The 27,425-nt window shown below is 37.0% G+C and overlaps 1 protein-coding gene across 3 annotated transcripts in view; it reads left to right on the plus strand.

The window, feature by feature from the left end:
• NDFIP2 (Nedd4 family interacting protein 2) overlaps nucleotides 1-27,425 on the plus strand; it is a 49,544-nt gene that overhangs the window by 17,217 nt on the left and 4,902 nt on the right. For 2 of the 3 annotated variants that reach the window (XM_082304836.1, XM_082304837.1), the window contains exons 2-7: nucleotides 2,871-3,027; nucleotides 4,545-4,672; nucleotides 8,610-8,669; nucleotides 11,900-11,987; nucleotides 21,160-21,284; nucleotides 24,508-24,574. In XM_082304836.1, coding sequence (XP_082160962.1) covers nucleotides 2,871-3,027; nucleotides 4,545-4,672; nucleotides 8,610-8,669; nucleotides 11,900-11,987; nucleotides 21,160-21,284; nucleotides 24,508-24,574 — 625 coding nt within the window. The remainder of the gene's footprint in view (nucleotides 1-2,870; nucleotides 3,028-4,544; nucleotides 4,673-8,609; nucleotides 8,670-11,899; nucleotides 11,988-21,159; nucleotides 21,285-24,507; nucleotides 24,575-27,425) is intronic. The other variant, XM_082304838.1, reaches the window with a different exon arrangement.

A 27,425-nucleotide genomic window follows, 5' to 3' on the forward strand; every position in this document is an offset into this window, starting at 1 on the left:
GCTCATGTGTGTATTGTGCTTGTGTATATATATACTTACATATGTGTGTGCATATATATGTAGTTTGTATGTATAGATAAGCCCTTTAATCTTTAAGCTATAGTTCTTTCAATACAGTATTTGGAGGGACTCCTGAAAAACAGTGAAAAATGCTTTAGCAACTAACTTTATCAGTTTTTCTAATTTGACACATATAAAGAGAAGAGTGTGGTAGAAGCCATAAGAAAATTGCATGAAGTTGTTCTGTTGCACTAACTTCTTTTGAAGTGTTTTCTTCTTTTCCCTTGAACTATCTTTTCAGTTTACCTGCCTACTGTTGAAATATCTTCTATGCTTGTAATTCCTGCTGTTATCCTTAGTTTTTCATTAGAAAGAAAGACACGGAATTTGTAATCTACAGGACTTGAACGTGAGCCAGCGGTGTGCCCTTGCCCCAAAGAAGGCTAATGGTATTTTGGGCCGCACTGTGCAAAGCATTGCCATTAGGTTGAGGGAGGTGACCATTCCCCTCTGCTCAGCATTGGTGAGGCCACAGCGCTGTGCCCAGGTCTGGGCTCCCCAGTACCAGAGAGACGTGGGCATGCTGGAGAGAGTCCAACAAAGGGCCCCCAAGATGATGAAGGGACTGGAGCACCTCACATGTGAGGAGAGGCTGAGAGAGCTGGTACTGTTCAGCCTGGAGAAGGCTTGGGGGGACCTCATCAGTGTATATAAATACCTGAAGGGAAGGTGCAAAGAGGATGAAGCCAGGCTCTTTTCAGTGGTGCCCAGTGAGAGGACCAGAGGCAATGGGCACACACAGAAACAGAGGAGGTTCTCAGGTTCCCTCTAAACATCAGGAAACAGTCTTTTTTTTTTTTTTTTTTTTTTTTTTCTTTTTGCAGTCTCTATCCTTGGAGGTACTCAAAAGGTACTTGGAGGTACTCAAAAGGATGTGGTCCTAAGCCACTGGCTGTAGGTGGCCCTGCTTGAGCTGGGGGGTTGGACCAGATGGCCTCCAGAGGTTCCTTCCAACCTCAGCTATTCTGTGAACTTTTATATACTTCGATATAAAACAATTTTGGTGTGAATGTTACACTACTTAACAAGGAATTTATCATTCTTCTCAGAATGTGTTTTTTTCAATTATCTGATTGTGCTTTGCCCAATATGAAATTAATGTAGCTGTATTCTTAATTCTCTAATTATTCTCTAATAATTTTTTTCTGTAGGGTGTTCATAGAAACTACTAATTTGAAGTTACAGAATTCTTTTTTCAGATATGTTCAACTTACTAATCTTATTTTTTAAATATGGTGCTGCAGTGGTTGCCTTCTAGGCCTCTTATCTTGTAGTTTGCACTAGTGGGAACTAGCACTTTTTTGTTTAATGCTGCTACTCTTTCTTCCTAAAGTTTGATTCATAAAAGGACCTGGGGGTGTTGGTTGACAGCCACCTGAACATGAGCCAGCAGTGTGCTCAGGTGGCCAAGAGGGCCAATGGCATCCTAGCTTGTATCAGGAATAGTGTGGCCAGCAGGACCAGGGAGGTGATAGTGCCCCTGTACTCAGCACTGGTGAGGCCGCACCTCGAGTACTGTGTTCAGTTTTGGGCCCCTCGCTATAAGAAGGACATCGAGGTGCTGGATCGTGTCCAAAGAAGGGCAACGAAGTTGGTGAAGGGTCTGGAGCACAAAAGTCTTATGAGGAGCGGCTGAGGGAGCTGGGGTTGTTTAGTCTGGAGAAGAGGAGGCTGAGGGGAGACCTTACTGCTCTCTACAACTACCTGAAAGGAGGTTGTAGCGAGGTGGGGGTCGGTCTCTTCTCCCTAGTAACAAGCGATAGGACGATAGGAAACGGCCTCAAGCTGCACCAGGGGAAGTTCAGGTTGGATATTAGAAAAAACTTCTTCACGGAAAGGGTAGTCAGGCATTGGAACAGGCTTCCCAGGGAAGTGGTTGAGTCTCCATCCCTGGAGGTATTTAAAAGACGGGTAGACGTGGTGCTTGAGGACATGGTTTAGTGGTGGACTTGGCAGTGCTAGATTAACAGTTGGACTCGATCTTAAGGATCTTTTCCAACCTTGATGATTCTATGATTCTATGATATTCTGAACACTATCAAGTTAGCTAAAATAATCAAAAATGCCTTTTCGAAGAAAAGATATTAGTTGCTGGATCCGAATTCCATGGTTTTAATCAACATTCTTGCTTATCCAAATTCTTATTCTTGTATATGCTTAACTGGACATGTCCTTTTAAAACTGCTTTTTAAAAAACCAAAAAACTGAACAAACCAGTAATTTAAAGTTTTATAGGGAAAGGATTCTTTCCAGACTGTATAGAAAAGCAGAATGTTTTGAAAAGTCTTAGAATTTGAGTGGAGAAGCTCTCTGACAAGATGCAAGAGTATAAAAATACCAGTTACAGAAGTAGAAATGTGTCTTTTTTTTTTTATTTATTTCTTCTAGATTGATACAGTGAAGGATAGTGTTGCTCACCTGTTGTATTGTAAAATGGGTTAGTGCATTTTATCAATGTATTTAAGAAAATAAAAGCAGTATTGTTAAAATACTTTCTATTATATGAATATTTTATAGTCAGCATTTTCCCATGTAGTAAACACTAAAACCCCCAGATTTTTAAGACTCTGTAAATATCGCTGATGAGAAGAAATCCATTGCGGGGGCACAGGGGGAAGGCAGTTAAGATTAGCCGTTTGCTTAAAAGGATTTAACTGGACTGCTTAAAGTAGTCACGTGCTGTTTTGTAAATAATTTTTGTTTTGTTGAAGAGTAACCTTCTCTCTTTTTGAAGATGATTCTGCAAGTACTACGTTGTCATGGAAAGTATTCCCTGAATGCGTCTGAAATTTGTGTGTTTTTCTTCTAAGCTTCACAATGAGGATGACCCCCCAGAGTCTTCAGCAGCTGAGCAGCCTTCCACGTCTACAGAGACTACGCAGACTCCCCAGACAGCAGCCTTATCTGAAGCAGATACTTCCCCTCCACCTTACTGTAGCATAGCTGTAGAAGCAGCTGCAACCTCAGGTATTTCTCTTACATAACGGCTTGTCAGGGAGGAGTGTGTATGAATCAGCACTTGGTTCAAAGTGGTACGATGCCATGGTATGTGGGTTTTTTGTTGTTTGTTTGTTTGTTTGTTTTTTTCCCCTACGCACACAATTGCAGTAAAAAGCTATGCTTTCACGCACAGCCCTTTGTCTGGTTTATTCAGAAGAAGCACACTTCTAAATTACGCTGATTGTTCCAAATTACTAGACTAAATAGATGTTCATTAATTAGTATAATAGGTTTTGTTTAAGTGTGAGTGTAGTTCAGTTCCACATTTAATCTACATCTTTGAGTAGTGCTCCATTATTAGACCTCATTAGCAATTTTCGTTGCCTCTTTATAAAAAAAAAAACCAAGACACCAAATCGCTGATTTGTCAAAACTCAAGCTTCTTAAATGTGTGCTATTGTTTGGTGAAAATACTGCCATGAAAAGATTCATTTTGCTTTAAAGGCTCTTGAACTTCTTGTGGAAAATGAGTAACAGAGGTCTTTTTCTCCATTTGTTCACTGCTTCCTTTCTCATGAGATTGTGACTTTTCTTTGGGGTATCGCAGACTTAACAGCAGGCAACATCGAAGTCCCTGTTTAAGCAAAGTTGCTTGGATTTACATCTTCCATGTGCCAAATAAATATTTTAGGAGTAACCTGCAACCTAATTTTTTTAATGTTGATTAAAGGAGCAATTTCCTGTCCCTGTTCTTTGAGACAGCGTTTGCAAGTATAATACATAGCTATGCAGAATGATCCCTATATATAACATCTTTGTGGTGGTGTGCTGACAGATCTTTTTACCATGTGAGCTGTGCTGACAAATCTTTACCATGTAAGCAATCTTGTTACAAAATACTGTTGGCTGTAGGAGGAAGCTCAAGGTGTATTTTAAATAGTTTTATTAATTTTGTTAATAATTCTATTCTGTATGATGATGTTTTACTATTTCAATAGGTAAGAATGAAGTCTGTGGTCCATTTTGATAGAAGGAACATTTTTAAAAGGATGTGGTGAAACTGAAATCTTGGAAAAACTGATTTTCACAGAACTGGAGTTGGCAACAAGGCCATGCTAATAAAAATACAGCATGATTATTACTGGACTTAAGTAACTAATTGATATTGATAATTAAAAACTTTTTTTAGGACGTTTCTGTGCATGTTTTTTGCATGATTTGATAAAGAGTCTTTGGTTGGAATGCCTAGGGATGTAACTCAGCAGCTATGGTTTTTTGTTCATAAATTTGTTGGCTCCTTGCAGCATCTAGGTTAAGGTTTCCACCTGGAGTAGCAACTAAAAGCATCATCAAGCTGTTCACTATTTTGTTTTATAAAAATAAATTTTTTTTTAAACTTACAAGAACTTGAAATACAAATATCATCAATTTCAGCCTCTATTGAAAAAAGTGTACTTTAAAGCTCAATAGTTACCTGCATGTAAAATTTAATATTCTTGACATCTTTCTGGCTTAAAAATGCATAACCTCTTTATTTTGAACAGAAACACACAATGAATTTTATCCTGTACCACCTCCATACAGTGTAGCTACCTCTCTTCCTACTTATGATGAAGCAGAGAAGGCCAAAGCTGCAGCAATGGCAGCTGCTGCAGCAGAAGTTGCCCAACGAGTAAGTGATATAGTTCTGCTTTATTTCAATTTTGTGAAACATGTTAGGCTAATATAATTATTTATAGCAATTGCTCCCATATTATGGCCTATTTATTAAAATAATGGTGGGCTGGTGATTTAAATATTTTGGATGCTTAGGTTTTGTATAGATAGTGTAAGTTAGTTCTAAAGTACTATGAAAAGTGTATCATATTCACTCTTTTCTGAGGCATAGCTGCTGTCTAAACAGCTTTAAAAGCCAAATGTTGCCCTGTTTTAATAGTTTGCCCAGTATTTTGTCATCTTTTAATTAGGTATGCACTACTAATGTTACTTTGTAGAGTTATTGCTGGTATTTAGTGCTTCAGATGGTTAAAAAAAAAATAATTAATGAACAAAGTAGACCTTTAGAGAGGAAGAATTCCAACAGTCTGGAAGGGGCAAACCCCCAAATAATGTTGATCTTTTTTAAAAGGAAAGGTCCCTGTTGTTTGCTCTGTGAAAACTTTAATACTGAAGTTCAAAGAAATGTTCCAAGTACTTAAACAAAAAACACCCACACCACGAGTTATGGTAAACAGTAAATTAAGTAATAGGTATAGATTCAGTGTTTATAGTTTTGTAAGAATTAACATTATAAAGAATACAGTCTTCAAAATAGAAAATTCATATCTGCAATTAGTGTTAAATGTTATTTTTGTAAGCAAAGTTCTTCCTTTTTTTTCCTCCCAAGTTTTGGACTGTGGAAATTCTGCTGTTTGATAGTATTGGCCATAATATACTATACCCAAATTAGGCTTCCAGTGCTTTTACTAAAAATCTCCATCTTGAGAATGTGATTGCATTTGAGATGTATTTAAAATCTTACCACTGCAGCATGCTTGTGACTGGAAAAAAATTCTGCTCACCCAGCGGGAGGCTGTTCCTTCCCTGACTGCGGTGCAGCAGTCACAGTGCACAATACTCACCGTAAGGTATGCACAGCTAAAGTTAAAGTGGATTTGTGTAACATCGACAGTGAAGGTGTTACAGAAATCTGTTGTACTAAATGCAGTAGGGAACCAGGGACATTTGAATGGTTACTTGCCAAGTTTCTGCTATGAGGTGATGTCCGGTTGTAAACTTCTGACTGCTTTAACAGGAGCATGGATTCCACATAGTCTGTCCTTACTGCTTGTCATTTAATTAAAACTTTGCTGAAATACTGGTCTGAATGAAACCCTCAATCTGAAATTATAAACCTTTAAACTTACTTGGAACAATAGCAACCCAAACCTTAACTTTTAGGGTACCATTACCAGTCCTGTGACAGTTCAGACAGGACATGTGCAACTCTCTTGCAAAATTCTTGTTGTTTTTAACTTTGTATGTCTAAAACCCTATGAGGTGTAAGTTTCAGATATACAACCAATCTTCCTTGACCTGAATTTCACAGGGAAAACCTCGGGTTTTATTTCAAGAATAAAGCTAAGCAAAAAAACCCAAACCAAAACAAACAAACAACAACAAACCAAAAAAAGAAAAAATACCAAAAAAACCCCAAAACCAACCAAAAAAACAGGGTTTTTTGCTGGTCATTTTAAGCTTTTTTTTTTTTACTTTGGAGAGTTGTTTCTCACAAGTTCACGTCACCATGTCAGAAACATCTTTTGCCCTTCCTCAGAAAATCTGCCTGGTTTTGAACAAATTACAAGTTTTTGCAAGATGAGTTTCCACAGTTGATACAGCTTCAAATTTAGTAAATGTGTGGAGATTGTCTTGCATGAACAAGTTTAGACTGCTTATAGCTCTGAAGAGGATGGGACTGCAGATATGCTCTCCCCAGAGAACATTCTCAAATGTTCTGTATCAGTAGGATTACAGGACTAAAAGTAGATACACCTTATGACTACCCTTGACTGCTTTTGGTGAAAACACTGGAACTGAGAAATAGGAATTTCTGGTGTGCCCTGAGGTAGTTTTATTATTCTTGGCCTTCGGTTAGAAGGGAAGGGGAAAGCCACTTGGTTCAACTGCAAGGACATCAACGGTAGGTGGAGGGAAGAAGGACAATGACTCTGAGCCTCTGAAGCTTACGTGTTGTGGGAAGAGAAGTCTGGTTTTGGTTGGGCAAGGAGGTAACTGGCTCAAAGTGAACACAGGCAGGGATCCGAGAGGATGGGTCTAAGTGAAAATAAGAAAAGGCAAGGGTGAATGGAGAGCAGTGGTGTGGAGGGAATACAGAGACATTTTAAATGAGAAGCAGGAGGGAGAAGGATAAACTGGGATCGGTGGAGAAAGGAACCCAAGTGGGGATAAAATGTGGTACTGGGAAAGGATCTGAAGCTGGTGTGTGAGAAAAGAGGAGTAGGGAGGGAGAAGGAATCTGGAGTTAAGAGGTAGGAGAGCAGGATATAGTGACAAAATGAGAAATGAACTTTTATGTAGTCTGCTTTTCCAAAATATACAGGAGAACTTGACATTCAAGAACTAGGTGCTGACACCACAAGAATTTCACTTACGAAAAATCAGTAGGAACACACCATCATTCCCCCAAAGCAGATTGACTAGAAAGTTGTAGAGTTACGGCAGTGCTAAGTTAGTATCAGAAGTCTACTCAGTTTACCTAAAAGCCACAGTCCCGTTGACTGCTAAAGATCTCATTTGATAGAATTTCTGCTCAGTTTGCTTCTGTGTTTTCTGGCTTTTTATTTTCTTTTTTTTTTTAAAGCACACGCATGCACACACACAAGCTATATTAAAGAAACAGTATTAAGGTTGCAAAGTTGAGATTTGGGGAAAAAGTAGGAAATGCTGAAGTTGAGTTCTGGTTTTGTAGATGATATTAAAATTATGTGCCAGTGCAGTTTTAATTAATGCCATTTTAATTACCTTACCACGTGTACTGCCACAAAATCCCTGCCTTATTTAATACCTCTGATGGACTTACACTGGGGTGGACTAAGACTGTAATAAGACTGTCTTAATCTGGCAGATGGCTGGAATAAGGAAAGAAGGTCATGTTATGGTTAGAGTGGTGGTTTGCCATCTTGAGGGGAAGGATTATGATCCTTAGCTCTGAATACCAGGGGAAGAACAGATAAGTGACTTAAACTTTGCACTACTGGTGTGTAGTTAATTGTTTTCTCACTTTCACTGTCTTGGAGATTGCAAGCAGTGGACAGCTGCAGACAGTATCTGACTTGTGTATTGCACATTTTGCAAAACATACACAAATGATATAACACGTAATTTTTTCAGTTTTTATTTTCAGCCTTATGAAATTAGTGCTCTTATGAATGTGAACTCTGCTATGATCTGTGCCTCTAGTTTCTTCCTTGTAAAATGAGGATATATTGCCTCTTCACTACAATAATGTGAACAGTTGGAAAAAGCTCAATATCCTTATGTTACCTTGAGTGACACATGAAGCTGATAATGGTATAATCCAAGGTATGCAGTAAAGAAGGCTACAAACCTACTCATTGAGCAAAAGAGGGGAAAATGGTATAAAAAGGCAGCACGCTTAATAAACAGCTTTCATATTTTTTTCCCTGGATCATGTAGGGATCTTACAAAAAACATTAGTGTGATCATATTAAAGATTTCATCTGTATGCACAGATTGTACGAACAATCTAAACTTAACATTTACTGAAACTTTCAGTACTTGTTTGTAGTTCCTTGTGTAGCTTGCTTTACAAGAATAAATTGTGTACAAACATTTAGTGCTCCCCGATAGCTCCATGTATCAAAGAAATTGTAGCAGCCCTACGTCATCAGTAATGATAGCATTAGTTACCCTGGCTTTTGATGTTTTCCTTTTCAAATTCTCAAGGTCAGTTTTGAAAGGTCAATTTAAACGAACAAAAATATTGCTAACAGTTAAATGACTTGTTTGTATGTTGCAATGAATGGCTTTTACTTAATGCTTTTCAGTTGCATTTGTCTTATGTTTTTCTGTTTTTACATGCTTAGCACGCCCAGTTTAGGGAGTCTAGGAGTCTGTTTGATGAAATATTCCTCAGTCGTCCAGAGGTATGGTATAGTTCTCTCTAGTTTAGACTTTAACTATGAATTTTCCTACTGGCAAACAAACGCTTCTGGGGTTCGTTGCGCCTTTTTTTCCCCCGCCATTAACTAGTCCATATTGTTTCGTATGCTGAAGATATCATTTATGGGGTTTATTAAGTAATTTGACCCTTTCCTCAGAAGTTTTTCTCCCTAAATCCATTGCATTGAGAAGAGTTATATCAGTTTAGTTATCCAAGGGGTTCCTGAAAACTGGGATTCTTTACTTGATTAAAGGTGGTTACCTCACTATGTGCCATGCTAAGTTTCAATTTGAAAGAAGATAAAAAGCATCTGGGGGGGAAAAACAGTCCTCTTTTTGCAGAATACTACAGAGAGCACTGTAGTTTCAGAGAAGTTAATAGGTTTGACTTCAACAGATGCTGTGTACCATTCGATGTTCTTTCGCTTAGAGAAATTACTCTCTGTGACATGCCATTTATGTTGATAATATATTTTGCTGTGTAAATATTTCTCTGGTCATAGGAACAGTAAGTTTTCTGTTTATACAGATCTCAGCATATTTAGCAAACAAGAAGTATTGTCTGTGATTCTTAACATGGCGAAATTTGTCAAAAATCAATATGAGATACTGAAACAGTATTATATATTTTATGGATATGTGTGTGTTGTTATTTTACGTTCTTCTCATGAAAAATAAAATATATATATAAAACCAAAATATATAATTATTCTCATTGATAAAAATGTCAATATCTAATAGAAGTGTTAGTATGAAATTACGTTTAGTTCTAAGCATCAGCAGAGGACAGTTATTCTGCATTGTCCCTTTTCATTCCTCAACGAATGGTGGCAAACAATTACAGTTTGAAGAAAGACTGGGGCGGTTGACACCAACTAGATCAAATGAGAGCACTGTGAAGGACAGCCAGTATTAGTGGGGCTTGAGCAGTGGCCAATAAGTGTCTTCTGTCTTCAGGACTGATCGTAAAACTACATAATACTAAATAATGTAGATATAGGCTGAACGTGATTTAAGTGCAGGAAATGATTTCATTTCTTAAACATTCTCTTAGTTTTCATACACCAATTTTTGGAGACAGTAAATAGAACTCAATTTAATGTAATTCCCTTTTGACACGGAGTGTAATAAATACAATTTGTTCACACTTACTACAACAGTGCCTACTTGCAGATGTCTGCTCACATGTCCCTGGGTTGTATATTGACCTGTGTTTCTCACATGTGTAAGCCTTAGAGAAGCCTGTGCATATAGAGAAACCTGCTAAACTTGTTATTGTAGTTGAGCAAAATTTTCTTTTTCTGAAGCAACCTTTTGCATAGAGCGTAATTCACTAATTGGTTTGGAAATGCCAGTATGAAGTACAGTAGTTAGCAGACAGTTTAAAAAAAAGCCCAAGAATTATTTTATATGGGGTTTTATAGACCTTCTGAGATTACAATTGAAAGTAATTTTTGTTCTTCTGACTTGAAAAAGGAACTTTTGTGGCATACATTTCAGAGATGAGCACATTCAAATGCATCTCTCTGTTTAATGCATTTTCAGCCCTTCCTTCCCTTCCTTCCCCCCCCCATCAGTCTTGTGGCTGCAGCAAAGTTGAGCTAAATAAACTAATGCTTTCACAGTCACTTAAGATGACCATTTAGGGACATCTGAAATTATGTAGAGTTGGATTATAGCCCCTTAAGATTGTTTTTCAACTACCTTTTTGTGCTTTCCTTGGTATTGTCTAGGTGAATAGCAGTGTTTTCGAAGTAAGTTATCTGGTAGAGAGTCTTAGTTAATCTGAAAAAAAAAGAGCACAGCTGGAATTTCATGGCCGTGTTACAAAGGGTAAAGCTGGCTGCCTTGAGTTGGTACAGTTTGTTCTAGCACATTTTTAACCATAATTGCTATACCCTGGTAAATAATTTTGCTGTGTTGACAAAGGTTAACATGTCAATCACATGACAGAGCTTTAGATCACTGTGATTGTTTAATAGTCTTTTAGCGATGAACTTAATAAACAAAATAACATTTGGTACAGCAGCTGAATAATGTGTTAAAATCAGAATTACATTATTTCAGTAGTAAGTGTTTGCTGTGGGTGAAACAGCTAAGTAAATCTCACTTGACTGATCTCCCTTGATTTCATTTTTTTTAACAGATCATTTCTTATCTCAATTCTAATACATTATGATTAATTGGAGAAAAAATAGGAAAAGAATGTTACTCATGCTATGTCTGGACCACGTGCGTGTCTAGACCATATTGCCGCTGCTACTGACGGCATTATTTAACTTGTATCATCCTGCTTTGTTTTGATATTATTCATTTAAGTATAAAAATGGTGTGTTTAACTGGTTTTACAGTTTTCATCAGGCTGTCTTTAGTAAGTGCTGTCATCATGAAAACTTTCACGTTTGCCAGTCTACAGTTGCAGCAGTTTCAGTCATGCGCAGAACTGCATCCGTAAGATCTGCCAGGTTCTGTACTCAAGTACTGAGAAACCAAACAAACTCATACTTTCAGTATTGTAAGATCTAGTATTTTGGCACGGTGGAAGAAATCTTTGGATCGTTTTGACCGACATCTCTGTTTACTTTTGTTTGACTTAAAGTACTGTCCTTTTTGAGTTTAGAAGACTTTCAAACACTTTTAATGTGCTCGCGCCCTCTAGTGTCCCCGGAGGTTTTCTTTGCTTTTCCTGTGGGTTATAGAATAGTCAAATTGGTTAGTGCAATGCTGTTGCATCAGCAATTTATTTTAAGATACTAACCTTATTCTAAAACTTTATTCTATATTTTAGGAAGCATTAAAAGACTTTTCTGGCAGGAAAAAAAATAGAACATAGTATGTAATGATTTTTTCAAAAAAATATTTAATAGCTTGGCTGCATATCAAGATAGTTACAGTAAAAAAAGAGATTTCTCTTGGTTTTGATTGTCATAGTACTCATCTGAAATAATTTCTAGCTTCATTTAAGATGAATAGGCAGTATGTACATATCTTTTACAGAAACTTTTCAGTTAAATTGGGGCTTTGTCAATATAAGTAACAATTAAGAGTTGTTTTATAGATATGAATTATTTTTCTTTTAAACTTCCTTGATGTGGACGTGTTACAGAAATGTCAATTTTCTTCTAGCTTTAGAAACATAATTAATACTTTAATCCTACATATAGTTATTCTAAAATAAACTTTTCACTAATTTATCACTAACCTGTAAATCCAGGAAGAAGAGTATCCACCACGGGATGATTTCAGTGATGCAGATCAGCTTAGAGTGGGCAATGATGGCATCTTCATGTTGGCATTTTTCAGTAAGTTATCTTGTATCCCAGACCTACTGAGGTATATCTTAATTGTACCTTTTTTCTATGGAATATAAAAGATAGCTGTGATAAACTGCGTTAATGTACTGAAATGAATGGATTTTTTACCTGTACACAGATACAAACACTTCTGTTCCACATGTAGCAAATATGTTGCACTTTTTCTTCTGTGGCATCTGTCACAGATAAAGGGACAAAGCAAAATCATAGTGAATGTTTTGAGGCGTAGCAAGGCTGCACTGTTAACTATGAATTGGGAAATTCTGTCATCTTCTAGTTGGACTACCAACTTGAATTAAAGGCTGGATCACAGAAATCTGGCAATTGATTTTTAAGTAGAACAAATTTGAGAGAGAGGTGATATACCATATAAAAGTTGCTGATGTTAGCGTAGTGAATTAAATAGCTGTAGGTGGATTTTTGAAACAAATCCAACAACACTTATTTTCAGGTTGAACTAACCACTAGCATATAAAAATGTACTGTCTTCAGGTAACGTCTGACTGCAACCAGCACTACTATAGCACTTCTTCAGGTACTGTGTGTGTGTGCATTGTGCATATCTCTTATCTTGTAACTTACGTACTGCACTAAGTAAAGTTAGATTTAGCCACTATAAGTTACTTCTAGAAAGAAGCTGCTTCTGTTTTGCCAATTGCATATTTCTTTCTAATTTCTGGGGATATTTTTCCTTTCTGAAATAAATGTGTTTAGCAGCCTGGATGGAAGCTTGGTATGGGGGATCTAGCTGTTCTTTTTAGCATTCATCAGGATGAAAGCTGATTGATTAGCCACTGAAATATCCTTTTTATGTCTTGCAACCTAGATCTCATCTTAGTTCTGTTTTCTTTAATGTCTTTCACAGTCTCTTTATTTAACTGTTACAGATGCAGGTTACAGAACTTCACAGAAGTTTTTTTTCATGTCAGTGTACGATGTACTAGGACAATGTGGTGTTTGCATCTTGGGATAAAAATATGTGTGTCTACCTTACATAGCAAATATATATATCCATATATATGGTAACAAAGTGAGTTTTGTAGTCCGACCTCTTTCTGTAGTTGGACCATAGAAAGGGTATATATTCTTGGGGGCAAAGGGGGGACGACTTAATTTTTCTTTTTTCCTTTTTTCCCTTTTCCTATGTGCTACAACTTTTTGTATTTAACCTATTTAGGTTCTGTATTGTGTGAACTTGTTCTTGCTTTTAAATCCTGGTTCAGGCCTTCATTAGCACTGCACTTGGAGGTCAAGTGGATTGTTGGCTCTAATATGTTTTAAGTCCTTAAAATCACAGCTGAAAACAGACTTGTTAGCTTGCAGCTAGCAGCAGAGTAGTAGTAAAAATCCTGCTATGCAGAAGATGAACTGGAATCAAAAGCTCCAGAAAGGCTCCAATGATGTTCACATGCAGTTGGCCAAAACTGTATGCCCTGAATCTTGCGTGCACCTTCAAGAATGCAGACGTTTACGTGGATAAACTGGCAACTTTCTCTTCAAATAGCTGTTTAGCTGAGACTGACTGCACAGAGCACTACTTTTACACATTTGACAAAAATACTCTGTAGATCATAATTTTTCCTGATTATTCTGAGACTATGTTACTGCCAACTTTGCTCGTCTATGAATGAAATGTATAAAATGAGTGCTTACACATTGCAAGATATTTATGCAAGTGTATGCTTATTTGGGATCTGTGTTGGCTGTTACGGATACCAGTTATGTATGGAAATTTGATAAAGTGTACTTGTTTGTGTTCATAGTATGAGGAGTTCACTAAAACTCATAGCATTTATAGACCTCTGATATTAATTTTCAGTATTTTTTCTTAGGGAAATAGGAGAACTAAATGAAAAATGAGCTTAACTTAATAAGGGTAGATCATAAATAGTGGGTGGTGTATTCTTGTCCCTCTAATAAGGAGATAAAAGTCTCCATAAAGTTGATGTATGTAGATTTAAGAGAGCAGGAATTAAAATGAAATTTACAGTATGGCTATCTTTTGGGTTTTTTTTCAGGCTGGGGTATGTTTAAATGCTGCAAGTAGAGGTGGCAGATCATAGAGAGCCTTGAATAATTTCCCTCACTTAGTTAAAATGCAGGAGAACAGTGTCAGGAACTGCGCTCTAGTGCGAGGAGCATGGAACAAATGGCTTGTTCCAGGTGTGCTCTCCCACCTCCTCCCGTGACTGTTACGTACAGCGTTGGTAGAAAGATCTTGGGGGGGAAGGGGTCAGGCCACCGGTTTTAAATATAAAACAGTGAAGTTAGCTTTTTAAATTTCATTTAATTCAACTGAAGTATAATAAAATAAACTTTTTACTGAGCTTGGCTGCGTATTGCAATCAACTAGTGATATGTAGCTACCATCTAGTGGTAGCTGCCCAAGTTGCACAAAATTGCTGTCTTGAGGCCATCTAGTGGCCAGATCTGTTTGTTTGGGGTTTTTGTTTGTTTTAGGAGCTTGGTGCATGCAATTTACAAACCTGTTTCCCATCTGAGTTGTAAGGTACTGTTCTTTATGTTCATGTTTAGTTATGTTTAACATAACTAAATAGAATGACACAATATACTCTAAAGAATAAAAGTCCTTTGTGTGAACAGGTGGTTTTTTTAATTTAGCACTTCATTCAGAAACTTAGTGGAAAAATTTGGAAAACAACCTATTTTATTCCTAATATGTGGTAAAGTCATATGTTTTAAGAAATTGGTTTTGCTGTTGAAATTTGTGATTATGTTGGTGGGCAAAGAATCTGCTCTTTAATGGTCAGGGCTGGTGTTTGTCAATTTCTGATTTTGAGGTAAATTAATATATTAGCGAATATATTCATTTTGCTATGAATGCAAAATGCAGCAAATCTTGCTATCAGACCATTTAATATATTTTTTTCTATTATGTATTTTTAAGTCAGCTGTGCCTTATACAGCATAGTAGAAACTTTTCAGAATGCCAGAGGAATTTAATAGGCGAGTTTCTCAGTGATTTTTTTTTTTTTATATGCACAACAAAAAGGAGGAATTTCTGAGCTGTTTCTTTCCATTTTGAACACAGCTGTAATGGTGATAGAGCAAGTAACTGTCATGACCCTTTCAGTTTGATTTTCATGCTTAATCTGCCCATAGTGGAAGTCTTTTGAATTATGTCTGATTGGCTCATCCTGGTTCATTATGTGAAGGAGGTCGTTTTGGGCAGTAATAAAAGGCTTATATGGTTTTCCCTTATATTTAAGGAGTGCTTTAGAAATATCAACCAGCCTTTTTACCTGTGGGCCCCAGAAGGAATTGCAGAACTCATCTGGATTCTTTGAAACCATGGAAGGGAGTTCTGGGTTGTCCCTACAACCTAGGAAAAATAAATATTAATTTGAACCTCATGGATGTGTTAATAAGGAGGAAGAAATGGAGAAAAGTGTTCAATCATACAGCTGAAGTTTAAGTTCTCATATAGAGATCTGATTTGTTCTTTTTTAATCTGGACAATTTAAACACTGTGTACAGCTCACACCAATAAAATCTCATGATGTGTAGAAAAGTAAATATACATATTGTCCCAGATGCTGTATTGGAACAGATAATAACTGTACCAGAATTTTGTAAACTGATGTTCATACAGTTTTCAAAGCTCTTAGATGCTTCAAACAGTCGATAAACTGTGCACAAGCTAGGATATCTACTTAGGGGGGTTTCAAGCGGGCACAAGTTGGAAGGCAGAGTTGTAGCACAAGCTCAGGGTGAGCACAGCCTCCTGCTGTATGCTTCCCAAGGGGTGGTAAGCATGGTCTAAATTTCCAGTGGAAGGATTCTTCTGTGTGAGTTTAGGAAACCTGACTTCTGTATGTCCACATGACAAATGTTGTGCAGGTTTCCCTTAGTCATGCAAGAGAAGCTGAGGGGAAGTCGTTTGACTGAAATTGCAAATGTTGGAAGGAGATAAAGGAACTGTTTTGGGAGTGCTTATTTCTCTCTGGTTATCAGGGGAGCCTGGATGACCTTCATACACAATCATCTAACTTCTTTCTTAATATAGAAAGAATTTGACTTACATGGTTTCTCCGTACATGTTGGATATAATGCAAAATCATTGGAGTGAGGAAGCTGCTAGTTGGGTGTTAATTAAAATTTATCAACAAGGGTAATGAAGCAGTAGAAATAAATTGCCTAGGGAAGTTTTTGAACATTCATCACTGAGTAGTTAAAAAAAAAATTGTCTGTTGAAGTTGATAGCAAATGCTTCTAGCGATCATCATCAGACTTCAGGTGAGCCCTTCGGGAAGGAGCAAAAATGTGTCCCAGTTCAAGAATGGAATAAATTCTATGCAGGAATGGGAAAAATAATTTCTATTAGTGCGTGATCTGGAAAGTATTATTTATTGTAGTATGCTTAGTGAACCTAGGCCAGGTATGAAACTTTAAGCTCTTTGGTGTTTGCTGTATATTAAAGTAATAAGTCATTGGACAAACAAATCGTGGAATAAAGGATGTAACTGAGCGTGGTTGCTTTTTGTGTATATAGTTGCCATTATAATCTTATCACAGGCTTGAGCCATGGTTAAAATTTGGAACCAACATAGGTCTTCAGACCAGTTTTGCCAGCTTCTTTTTACGGTACTGAATGTAAGCTTAAGGCAAGTGATTAATGTGTAGCTGTGGAAAGCTAAGTAAAAAAGATCAGCAAGTGAAGTGCAAGAACAATTGAGGACAAAGCAGATTTGTTCTAGTAAGCTTGTCATTGTTGCATCTTCTGATATATTGCGATATGTACAACTCAAAACCTTTGCACAAGATAGCTTAATAACTTGAAAAAAACTAAGTTTTCTTTGTTTACTGTAAATTGTGGGAGTAGAATGAAAGGATGTGTCAATATTGCTTTGCAACTTAATGAGCACTGACAAAAAGCAAGCATGGATTAATAAATTATTAACGACAAAGTACAGCTTCATACATCGTCTTTGCCTTGCCCCTGTAGTTATTGGAGAATGAAGAATGGCAACGGATACAAGCTTCTTTGTCAAAACCAAGTTGAGTTCTTTTACCCCAGCTTGCCAATAGGCAAAAGACTTTTGATTTCTAACTTTAATTTTTGATATGAAAATCCTATGCTGACCACTGCCCCTTAGAAGAGGACTTTGGGTGTGGAAATAGCTGATGGGTAGCTTTATTTTGCGTGTCAGATTCCAAGACTTTTACAACATTCAGAACATCTTGTGCTTTGTATTTTTCCTGGGATTATCTTGCTGCAAACCATAAAGAGAAATACAAGTATAACGTAATTGTTGTGGGCGCTACATTGGATATCAAGATGACTTTATTAAAAAAGACCTTTAGTCCAACCCTCCTCCTCCCAAAAAGCAGCTTCTTAGCTGTTTTTAATTATGAGTTTTGTTGTCATGAGGAAATAACTCTAATGGTTATATTCTTTTTACATGAATTCCATTAATATAGACTTACTTTCTCCTCTTGTTGGCATTTCAGGAATGTATAAAACTCAGAAATCTTACTTTTATCAGTCTCACTTGTCTGTATGGTGTTAGAGTAGCAAAGAAAGAGGCTGAAGTCATGATGCCAGCGCAGTCAGTGCGAGTTTCATCTCAATGATTGAAATTTATTAAAAGAAAGAGGACAATAGTTGAAACTTGGGCTCAAGTATGAATCCAAACGCTAGCGACCTCTGGGATAAGAAACAATTCTTGCTGCAGAGTGTTTAGTCCTGCAGTGCGAGTCTAGAAGATGAACAGAGAACCTGGCTGCATGAAGAGGATGGGCAAACAGAAGTTAAGAATGCTTTTTTTAGTTAAAACCATGATGTGGTGGTAGCAGCCTGTTAGACTTTCTATCTCATTTTTGGGAATGGCTTTCTTTGTTACGATAGCATGTATTAGTGTCAGACCAGGAACATTGTCTGTGTGAGAATGTCATGGGAAGCTGAAGCAGTATGAAGGACAAGGTCATCTCTTCAACTGCTGAGCAGTGTCATTTACATTTCACCAAGTGAGCGGATGCAGGCAAATAGTGGAGGGTTGCACTTGTTGCAGCATGAAGCTCGTGCAACGACTTAGTTGTCTCTATTTACTAGATAGAGAAGGAAGTAGATACATCTAGAGCAAATAGCAGATGCTTCCTTTTACTAGTCTGTCCCTTCACCATTGTATTTTCTCTCTCAGCTTGGTGAAGAAACTTGTGCTGTGACTTCTCTGTGGCAATATAGGGATGAAAATTATGAACAACTTTTATTGCAATAATTAGGTGGAATTATACAGAAAATAACGTTAGTAACACTTAAGCAGATGCAGCGTAGGCCACAAAGCTCAGACAAACTTGCATGACTGGCAGAAGATATACATGGAAATCATCATGGAAAAAGATAGATAGGTAGATGAGGCTAATCTTGGTGTGGAGAAAAATAATTGGAAGATAGATAAAAATCTTAATTGTTGTAGTCTGCTCAGAAGCTGGAGATGCATTTCTGAAAGGAAAGAATGGATTTTGCAACGAGAATGAGACAGTGAAGACGATTTTTGGAGTAGCAATAGGACACAGGGGAGGTGAGAGAGAAGCAATGGGAAAGAGTGAAAACATGTAGACATTATTGTTGCCCATCTTAAGTTTGTTAAAATGATGCAACACCAAGGCAGTGTTCGGAGAATCTCCCTAATACGTTGCCTGGGTTTTACAGAGGTGGAAGTAATATGTTCCTGATACCGCTGAAGACGGGGAGTTTTGATTAGGTCCTCACTGCAGAATTTTTCTAGTGGATGGTTACAGATTGAAACTTAAATAATGAGATTTTTCTTCTGTATATAGTCCAATTTTATTGGGCTATGCAAACTTGCATAGTTTACAACTTTTGTATAGTTTATGCCTTTTCTTTCCCACTTGCGTTGTCTGCTTATTTGATGGAACAGCACACTGATTAAAGGAAAAAAGCTATTGTGAACAACATTGGAACATGCTGATGCCTTCGTTTTCAGGAGTTGGGCAAACAACTTAGTGTTAAATATCCACTTAATACTCATTCAGTGGCTGTGGATTCTATTTTGAATATTCCTTTAAGTCAAATTGAAAGGAGGGTAAAATTGTCACTGTGTTCAACTTGGATTATAAGAACTAATTTTTTCCCCCTCCTGTATTTATGATTGGGAAATATCTAATTTTTATAAAGCATGTACAAGTTAGTTCAGGTGTTTTAAAATTTCTTATTTTTTTAATATTAAAAAATTATTAAACTATTAAAATTGTAGGTTTTCTGGGAATTCCTCTAGTCTGCGTAGTCCATTGGAAACATGTCTATCTTCTGTCCTTTTTTGTCACCCTTTGTAGCTTGAGTAGTGGGGAGAAAGGGAGAGAGTAAGCTGTTACGCTGAGACAGGAACAGAGACGCGTTGAAGAACTGCCGTCTGAAATCTGGTACCCTTAAAAGTACAGTGGATTTGGAGAGCTTGCTTAACAGAGAGAAATCCTGTTTTCAAAACAATGTATGCAAGCTTTCTCAAATGTAAATGAGTTTCTTGTGATTTGGAAAGATAGGTAAATGTTAGGGTCACAACGTTGTTCTTATGTAATTGAAATGCTTTCTCTTTTTTTTTTTTTTTCTTCTCTGTTTATAGCAATTTGGATCAGCATTTATTATTCGAAGTTGTTTGTTGTGTTTTTTGGTTTGGTGATTTGGGTTTTTTTGTGTTTTAAGATTAGTAATTAGCACAAAAGTAAGCTTTCTCATTGCCACCATCTGTTACCTATGGCTTTGTCCGAGGCAAGATGTTTTCTCACTTGTACAAAATGACTGTGTGATGTAAAGTCTTCCAAAACTTCTCTTGGAACTTGAATTTCTTTGCAGTTCATGGAATCCCACTTCAGTTTTACAGACTAATTTTGTATTTGTGGGCAAATCATTGCATCTTTATGTGGATTGTTGGAGGAGTTGTAACAAGGTTTTAAATTACAAAAAAAGTGGTTGTTTATAGATAATCCTCCCAAACTGTCTTTTATTTAAGAAAACTGTTGATCAATTTTCTGTTCCTAATGTTTCACTATAAGTGTTCAAACTTTTACTGAAAAGACAGACTTTTTTTTTCTGTGGTGATTTAATGTGTGAATTTTATGTGGGTTTTGTTTTTTCCCTAAGTGTGGGGATTTAAAACATTAAGGATTTTTGTGCAGGGGTTTTGTTCCCCTCTGCCCCCCTTTCATTCCTGCTTGCCTCTTCAGTGGCTTTTGTGTTTATTGTGGGCTTCCCAAACGTTTTCAGTTTTCCGCTGTCTTGTCCTCTCCAGAACTCCTGAATTGTCGTCTTCCGCCAGCTCCCCCAGCTTTTGTGTTTGATGGTTTTCTCATTAGTTGCCCTCACTTACTCCCAAAGGTGGGACATCACCTAATTGGGAATTCCCACACTTTGACCTGAGGCATGCAAACTGAAGTCAGTATGGATGATGTTGTTGATTGCCAAGTACATATGCAGATGATATGAAACTTTAAAATGTAAAACTACTGGGAGTTGTGTAAAAGTGTTAATTGAAGTAACAGTGGTAGTTATGTTCAATGTCCTTTTTGTTTCTTGATTTCTTGAGCTTCTGTTTAAAACTTCCAAGGCTTCTTATATCTTATGCTTGAATACAGATCTAAAAGAGAAGACAGTAACCAATGAAACATCAGCTTCTCAACTTATCTTCATTTCTATACGTTTGCAGAGCAAGAACGGATACTTTTATTCTGTTTGATCCAAACTGGATAAAGCTGAATATGCAGCCTTGATACATGCACGTATGTGTGCATATAACTCTATTTTTGGTTATAAAAGTGTAGCAAGGTTTTTTTTCTTTGTTTTAGTCTAAGTCTTGTATGTTATAGTCCTTTGTTTGCATTTACCCTTAATGTCTAGTGTCATCTGGTTAGATTTCTGTAGCAATGTAATACTTTCTTTTATGTGGCATTTTCTCTTGTTTAAAGTAGTAGGTTCCAGCCTGTTTACCATTTGCTTTGTTATTAAGTGACTATACCATGGGGGATGTCTGGGTTCAAAGTCAATCTCTGAAAGCCTGAATTACCGGAAGGGAATTACTGACTGTGTAAGCATGTCCTTATTAGTTTAAAAGTTAAATTAATGTTAAGTCTGTTTGCTTAGCTATACAGATTAACAGAAGCTACTGTTTCTTTTATTTTATAGTGGCGTTTATTTTCAACTGGATTGGATTTTGTTTATCCTTCTGTATAACAAATACCATAGCTGGAAGGTATGGTGCAATCTGTGGATTTGGTCTGTCCCTGATCAAATGGATTCTCATTGTACGGGTATGTTTCCTGATTCACGCTGTACAGACCCTGTTTGTAGAACCAAACCATAACAATTTATTCAAGGATGTATAATAATGGAATTAAAAATCAGTATATTAAATTCCAGTGCTTAACAGTGCCTAGAATTTTCTCTTAACTTCTACTTTAGTAGAGAATTCACGTGCTATATATTCGTATGTGCTTACTAATGATGAAGCTTAATCTGTTTTTATCTGACATAGCATTTTATGTTCATCTTTCCATGAAAATAAATGCAGAATGACTCATTCTTTGCACAAATATTTAAAAGCATCCAGAAGAAGTGGAACAAGTACCTAAAATGTCACTGGTGGTATAGTGTCCTATATGAAAGATTTATAAATGGCTCAGCCTATTGGGGGTGGGGGATGGGGATCAGAAAACATTTCTTCCTTGTATCTGATCCTTTTATTCCTTGTAAGATACATACTGAATCAAGTCAAAACTGAATATGAAGTTAGTCACATTTTTACCATCTTAGATGCTCAATTTCTTTATATTTTCACTGCAAGACTAGTTACTTTTCAGAAAGGTACGTTAGCCAAATGGGAGTTAGTTAGCTGACTAAGTGGATGCTAGATGAAACGTAATGATTCTTTCTAAACGTGAATTCTATATGTCAGTGAGACACGACATTTAAAGTCTCATCCTGTGTAAAGAAGAGAAAGATCTTGGATAACTTAGTCATCTTTTATGTCCTGCCAACTCTGATATTTTTTTTTTTTTTTTTTCCCCTGTGTGTGTGAGCTAGTAACTTAACTTGATTTGGTCTTAGCACGGTAATACAAGGATTGTAGAGAGAAGAGATTGCATGGTCCTTCCTGGACATGTCCTGCATTCCTGCATCCTTCTTAGAACTGAGAGTGATTTTGGTTTGTTTTTTTGGGGTTTTTTTTGGTTTTTTTTGGTTGTGGTTTTTTTTTTTTTTTTCCTTCCCCAGGTCAGGGGAATGCTGCTGGACCAGATGTGATTCTGGTGTATTTAGCTGGAATTCAGGGTTTAGGATGAAATTTATCATAAGGGAATGAGAAGATACGAATTTTTTAACTATGCATTCATTGCGGATATTTTCAGCTTCCCTTGAGGCATGCTAAACAGAGGGCAGAACTTGCTCATTGTGTCAGTTTTATTATTCCTGTGTGCTTGAAAACGTGCTCATAACAAACACAAAATTAATATATGCTAAACTTCCTTGAAGAATTACCGTGTTCTAGACTATATTTTAATTCTTGTATATAATCTGTTACTAATTCTAAAGTATTAGAGCTGACCACTTCCAAGACCTCAGGGGTGGTTTTTTTTTCATAGTGAAGATTATCATCTTCCTGTGTTGTCTCCCTTTCTAGAGACAATAGTAGAAAGCTCATAAGGTATATGCCGACAATTTTGTTTTAATGGTGACACACAAGCATGCGTGTGTGCACAAAATTGTTCCGTTCCTTTGTTGCAAGCTCCTCCGAAGGCTTGTGCTGCCCTTTCTTACTCAGTCAGTAGCACAAAACTTTATAGCATCTAAACAATCCGAGTTCACGTATGCTCTCTGTGTCAGTTTTTACTGGGGGGGAGTGGGGGGGTGGAGGGAGGACAAAAGCATAGTTTTGCTGTTGAGGAAATTCTGCAACCATGGCTGCTTCTGCCTAAATAAAGTGTGAGAGTAATGCACATAGGCAGTATTTGATTGCTGGTTTTAGTAAATCTTCTTTCCAATTAAATTGAATCGTAGCTTTAAAAAAAGTGTATTGGTATATATGTTTAGAGAATTGAAAATACTGACTGTCAAGTGAGATGGGATTAATAATGTTGTCAACTTCCTGGGAATTGAGTATTCATTGATATTTTAATGAAGTGTCAAAATATGAAATGCTTACTCTGCCCAATCATGGAAATGCTAGTATTTATATAGGGATAATGTAAGTACCAATTCTTTAGTTCAACTTAGCAGTTCTGTTTCTTGATATTTTTTTTTTCTTGGATTGCCCATAGAAATGATTATAGTACAGGATTAAACCTTTAAAGAATTCACATGATCTGGCTTTATTCTGGAGAAAACATGCAGATCTCAGTGCACAGTTACTTGAAGAAAAAAACAACTGTATCTAGAGTTCTTTAAATGTCTTGAATTTTTATCTGGTTGCATATTTGGCCCAGTATCTTCTCTTCTTTTTTTTTTTTTTTTTTTTTTTTTTTTAAGGACTAAACTGAATTATGTGCCTGAATTATGTGTTTTCTTGGTTGATACTACTGAAATGTCCTAGAAATGACAAATGGGAAGCACTGTGGCAGGATGCAGTAAACATACTGAATGATAGTAGGATGGGCAGTGTATGAAAATGTGCAGAGCTATTAAATAGGTTATTTTAGTCCTTCTGGCAACTTTTCACACATCTCCCCATTGGTACTTTTTATGTGAGTTTTGGAGACATTTGATTAGCCTTTTTATCATTGAAGCATGCAGTCTGGAGTCTGGTAAAGGCACAGATACCTGTCTCCAATACCATCACACCCTGCCCTCCAGCTGCCTCCCACATCACAGGGAGGACAAAACTGTCTACCATGGTCACTAACAGGAACAGTTGAAATGCCACTTCAAGGTTCATTTAGTTGTGTTCAGCTCACTGCTGGGAACTGAATGCTGGTTTGAAAATGAAAAGACTTTAATGAGTTGGGGGTCTTTATGGGGCTGGTATTCTTGGCAGCGATTAACAGTAGGGGGTATACAGAAGGTCAAAAGCTCTTCTTTTGAGGGGTCAGCAGAACATCCCTGTCTGATAAGATTAAACTAATGTGGCTTTTGGTGTTAATATCTAAAGCAGCAGGCTGCTGTAATGTGTTTGGGATGGCAGGCATTGGGAAGAAAAAAGGAAAATCGACAAGTGGTGATTCATTATAATAGAAAATGTCAGATGATTCTGGCAAGTAATACAAGTTTGTTTGTTTTGTTTTTTTTTTTTTTTTACACGTGCACAAACACACACACACACATATATTTTTTTTTAGAGGTTTTAAAATAACTTTGCCACAGACCAACTGACACTGGAAGTGTTATTTGTACGTTAAACAAATAACAGTTTTGCATTTTAGTTGAATGTATTACTTTTATTTAAATTTGCTTTTTCCTCTGTGCTTTCTGTATTTGCATAGTGCATTAAATGTCTCTTAGTCATCTGTCTTACTGCAGCTAAGCCTCATGTATGAATTTCAGTTTTCAGATTACTTTACTGGATATTTCAATGGACAGTACTGGCTTTGGTGGATATTTCTTGTACTTGGTAAGTGGCAATTGAAAACATTTCTGTTTTGATGTGGAAGTACTTAAAGATGAATCATGTCATTGTAAGTAAGAGTTCTGTAACATGTTTAGCTATGTGTTTTTCTTTAGCTGCTGATAGTTTTGTGTGTTGTTTTTATTTCTGTCGTATTCACGAGGTTATTGGTTTCCATAGTGGTGTTATTGTGTGAACTGCGGACTATTCAAATAACCTTCAGCTCAAAAAATTTTGTTCTATGTATGTATTATGTACATACCTGAGACTTGTAATTTGTGCTTTTTAAGCTGCTTCTACTGATCTAGGGGTGCAGAACTGTGTAATGAAACTTTGGCTTTATGTAGAGAACATACTGAAAAGTGAGCGATATCGAGTACTTACATGTATAAACCTGTGCGTCAGGTATTAAATTTTAAGAAATGTGACTGATCCTAGGAAGGTGGAGTCTGCTGTCTTGTACATAGGTCACGAAATGTCCTTTTCTAGTCCTTTGAAATGCATACTGCATCAGTTGTTTCTCAGTCGGACAAGAGAATGGCTTCATGCTTTCTGATCACAGCGCTCTTGTGATGTCAGCTTTCTCTTAAGAGGTCTGTCTGCCCATGTTCAAAGTCTTATATGCATCGAATTCTGCTCTTCTGTCTGTTTTTAATTAGGATATATGAAACAACAACCACTATACCGTTTTTCCTACTGCGGATTTTGTAATTTGAGTATGCAATCTGGAATGATTTTTTTTACAGAAGTGAATGCTACTATCCATTTTATTTTCTAGGTCTGGAAGCATAGTAAACTTGCTGTTTCAGTAGGTGGCACTCTTCCCTTGGAGTCAATTGACTGAAATAGCTAACAGCACATGTTAGAATGAAATGTTGAGTAAATTAAAAAAAAAACCAAAAACCACCACCAAGATCCTGACTGTTTGTGACTCGCTATTTATCTCACAAGAAACGCCAGAAATCTTAAATGATGTTACCTAAAACTTTCTCTGTCTGCCTTTTAGTAAAGTTTGAGGGCATTCATCAGACTTCTTAATGCTCAGTTTGCTCTACTGTTGTGCACTTGGTTGCTTGAGATATATAGAAACTGCAAATGTGTAACGCATCACAGCACCAGTCCCTCGAATGCTTTCATATTCTGTTTGAGGTGACTGCATTTAAGTAGCAAGTGAAATGACTCTTTACAGGTACAAACATCTCCAGATAAACCCTTAATTAAAACAAACCCTTGTGGTGCCTGAAATTGGAGTTTGACACTTGGATGAAAATAGTGTGTTCTTCCCTAACGTTCCCCCCCCCCCCCCCCCCCCATGTCTATGGAAAAAGCTGTGCATTTGTAGTTCCTCCTTTTCCTAGTCCTTTGCAGCACTTGTTCAGAAGTTAGCTCACTTAGATTTAGGAGAGCCTTATCTTCAGCCTTAACTGTTTGAAGGTTATTTTTTTTTCTTTTACTTTAACTCTCAAAGTTTATAATATGCCTTGGAAGAAAAGGCACTGTGAGGCATGCAGTATGCATCCAGCAGTCAGCATTCCCTTGTCTTATGAATGCTTTGCATGAAATATGCCAACAGTGTTTTTAAACTGATAAAGTGGATATACTGAGATTGCTAGAACACCATAGAAGGATTTAACCCAACAGAGCTACTTCGCAGGACATGGAGGAGTATTATCAAGTCACGGGAGCTCTGCCAACCAGTTCTGTATTTCATTGTTTCAGATAACTTTCCCTCTAGAGCGCACGAAGTAGCATGTCCCACGTCTCTCCAGAACTGAATGAACTGCATAGTCTTTTGCATAGTCCTTTGACATACTTGAGCCCACCTGTTGCCATCTTCTCCTCTCTTCTGGTGTTCGCCTATCTGTTTCTGTTCCCTTCTTTCAACGTTTGGAAAAATCTGCTCACGCTTCACGGAAAAGTGAAGTGGTCTACTTCCAAGGAGCTGTCATGTACAGTGAACAAATTGGAGAGAGAGACAATTGTAGTTTTTAAATCTAAATGTTAGCCAATGTTTCTTTTTGAAGAACACAATGGAAAGTCTGGGTTTTTTTCTTCCCTAAACAGAGAAATATAAAATATGGGTTGAACTTGGACTGGTTTTCCCACATGTGTAATGCAGAAAGTATGCTTTCAGGCACCTCAACAGCTGCCTGCCCACCTTTTGCTGTTTCAGCTGCTTTTCAGTTGAACGTGGGACTATCTCTGGTAACGTCTGGGTAGCAGCTTTTGTAGTAGACTCTTGATCCAGATCTTAGTGCTTTCTTCTCTGTGCAGAATCCACCTTAATCACAGAAATGTGTCTGGCGTAGGTCAAAGTTCCAGTGGTTAGCAGAGCATTCTTTGTGCTTAGGGTTTTTTTGTGTGTCCTAATGAGGCTTTGGTTTTAAAAAAGCAGAAAGTAAGTAAATAAAACAAAAGTTTACAAGTAAAAAGCATTTAGAGAAGAAATGAGCATAGGAAAAAAAATCAGTCTCTCAACCTGGAGAGCAGGAAGAAAAAGCGCATCACATAGCAAAATATCAATGTAACCATAGAGATTGTTTATTAGGATGTCAGATGATGAAAAGGATGAAATCCTTTGCTAAACTTGTTAAGCTTCAGTTTAGATTTTTCATTTGAACCTTTGAAATCTTAATGTATACGTGTATATATACTCATAAGCATATACCTTCAAAGTACCTGTGTGTTCATTCATTGAGGAGAATGACTCTCTAGGCTTGTGTTTCTCTCCACTCTTTGGGCAGATTGTTTTATCTGTGTTGGATTCTCCCTGATCCAACTGATGAATGGATTAATCTGTTGAAGTTTACTTAGTGGAGGAAAATGGACCAAAAAGAGCTGTGTCCACTGTGCAACA

The sequence above is a fragment of the Platalea leucorodia genome, assembly GCF_965183815.1.
Source record: "Platalea leucorodia genome assembly, chromosome: 2".
Classification (NCBI taxonomy): domain Eukaryota; kingdom Metazoa; phylum Chordata; class Aves; order Pelecaniformes; family Threskiornithidae; genus Platalea; species Platalea leucorodia.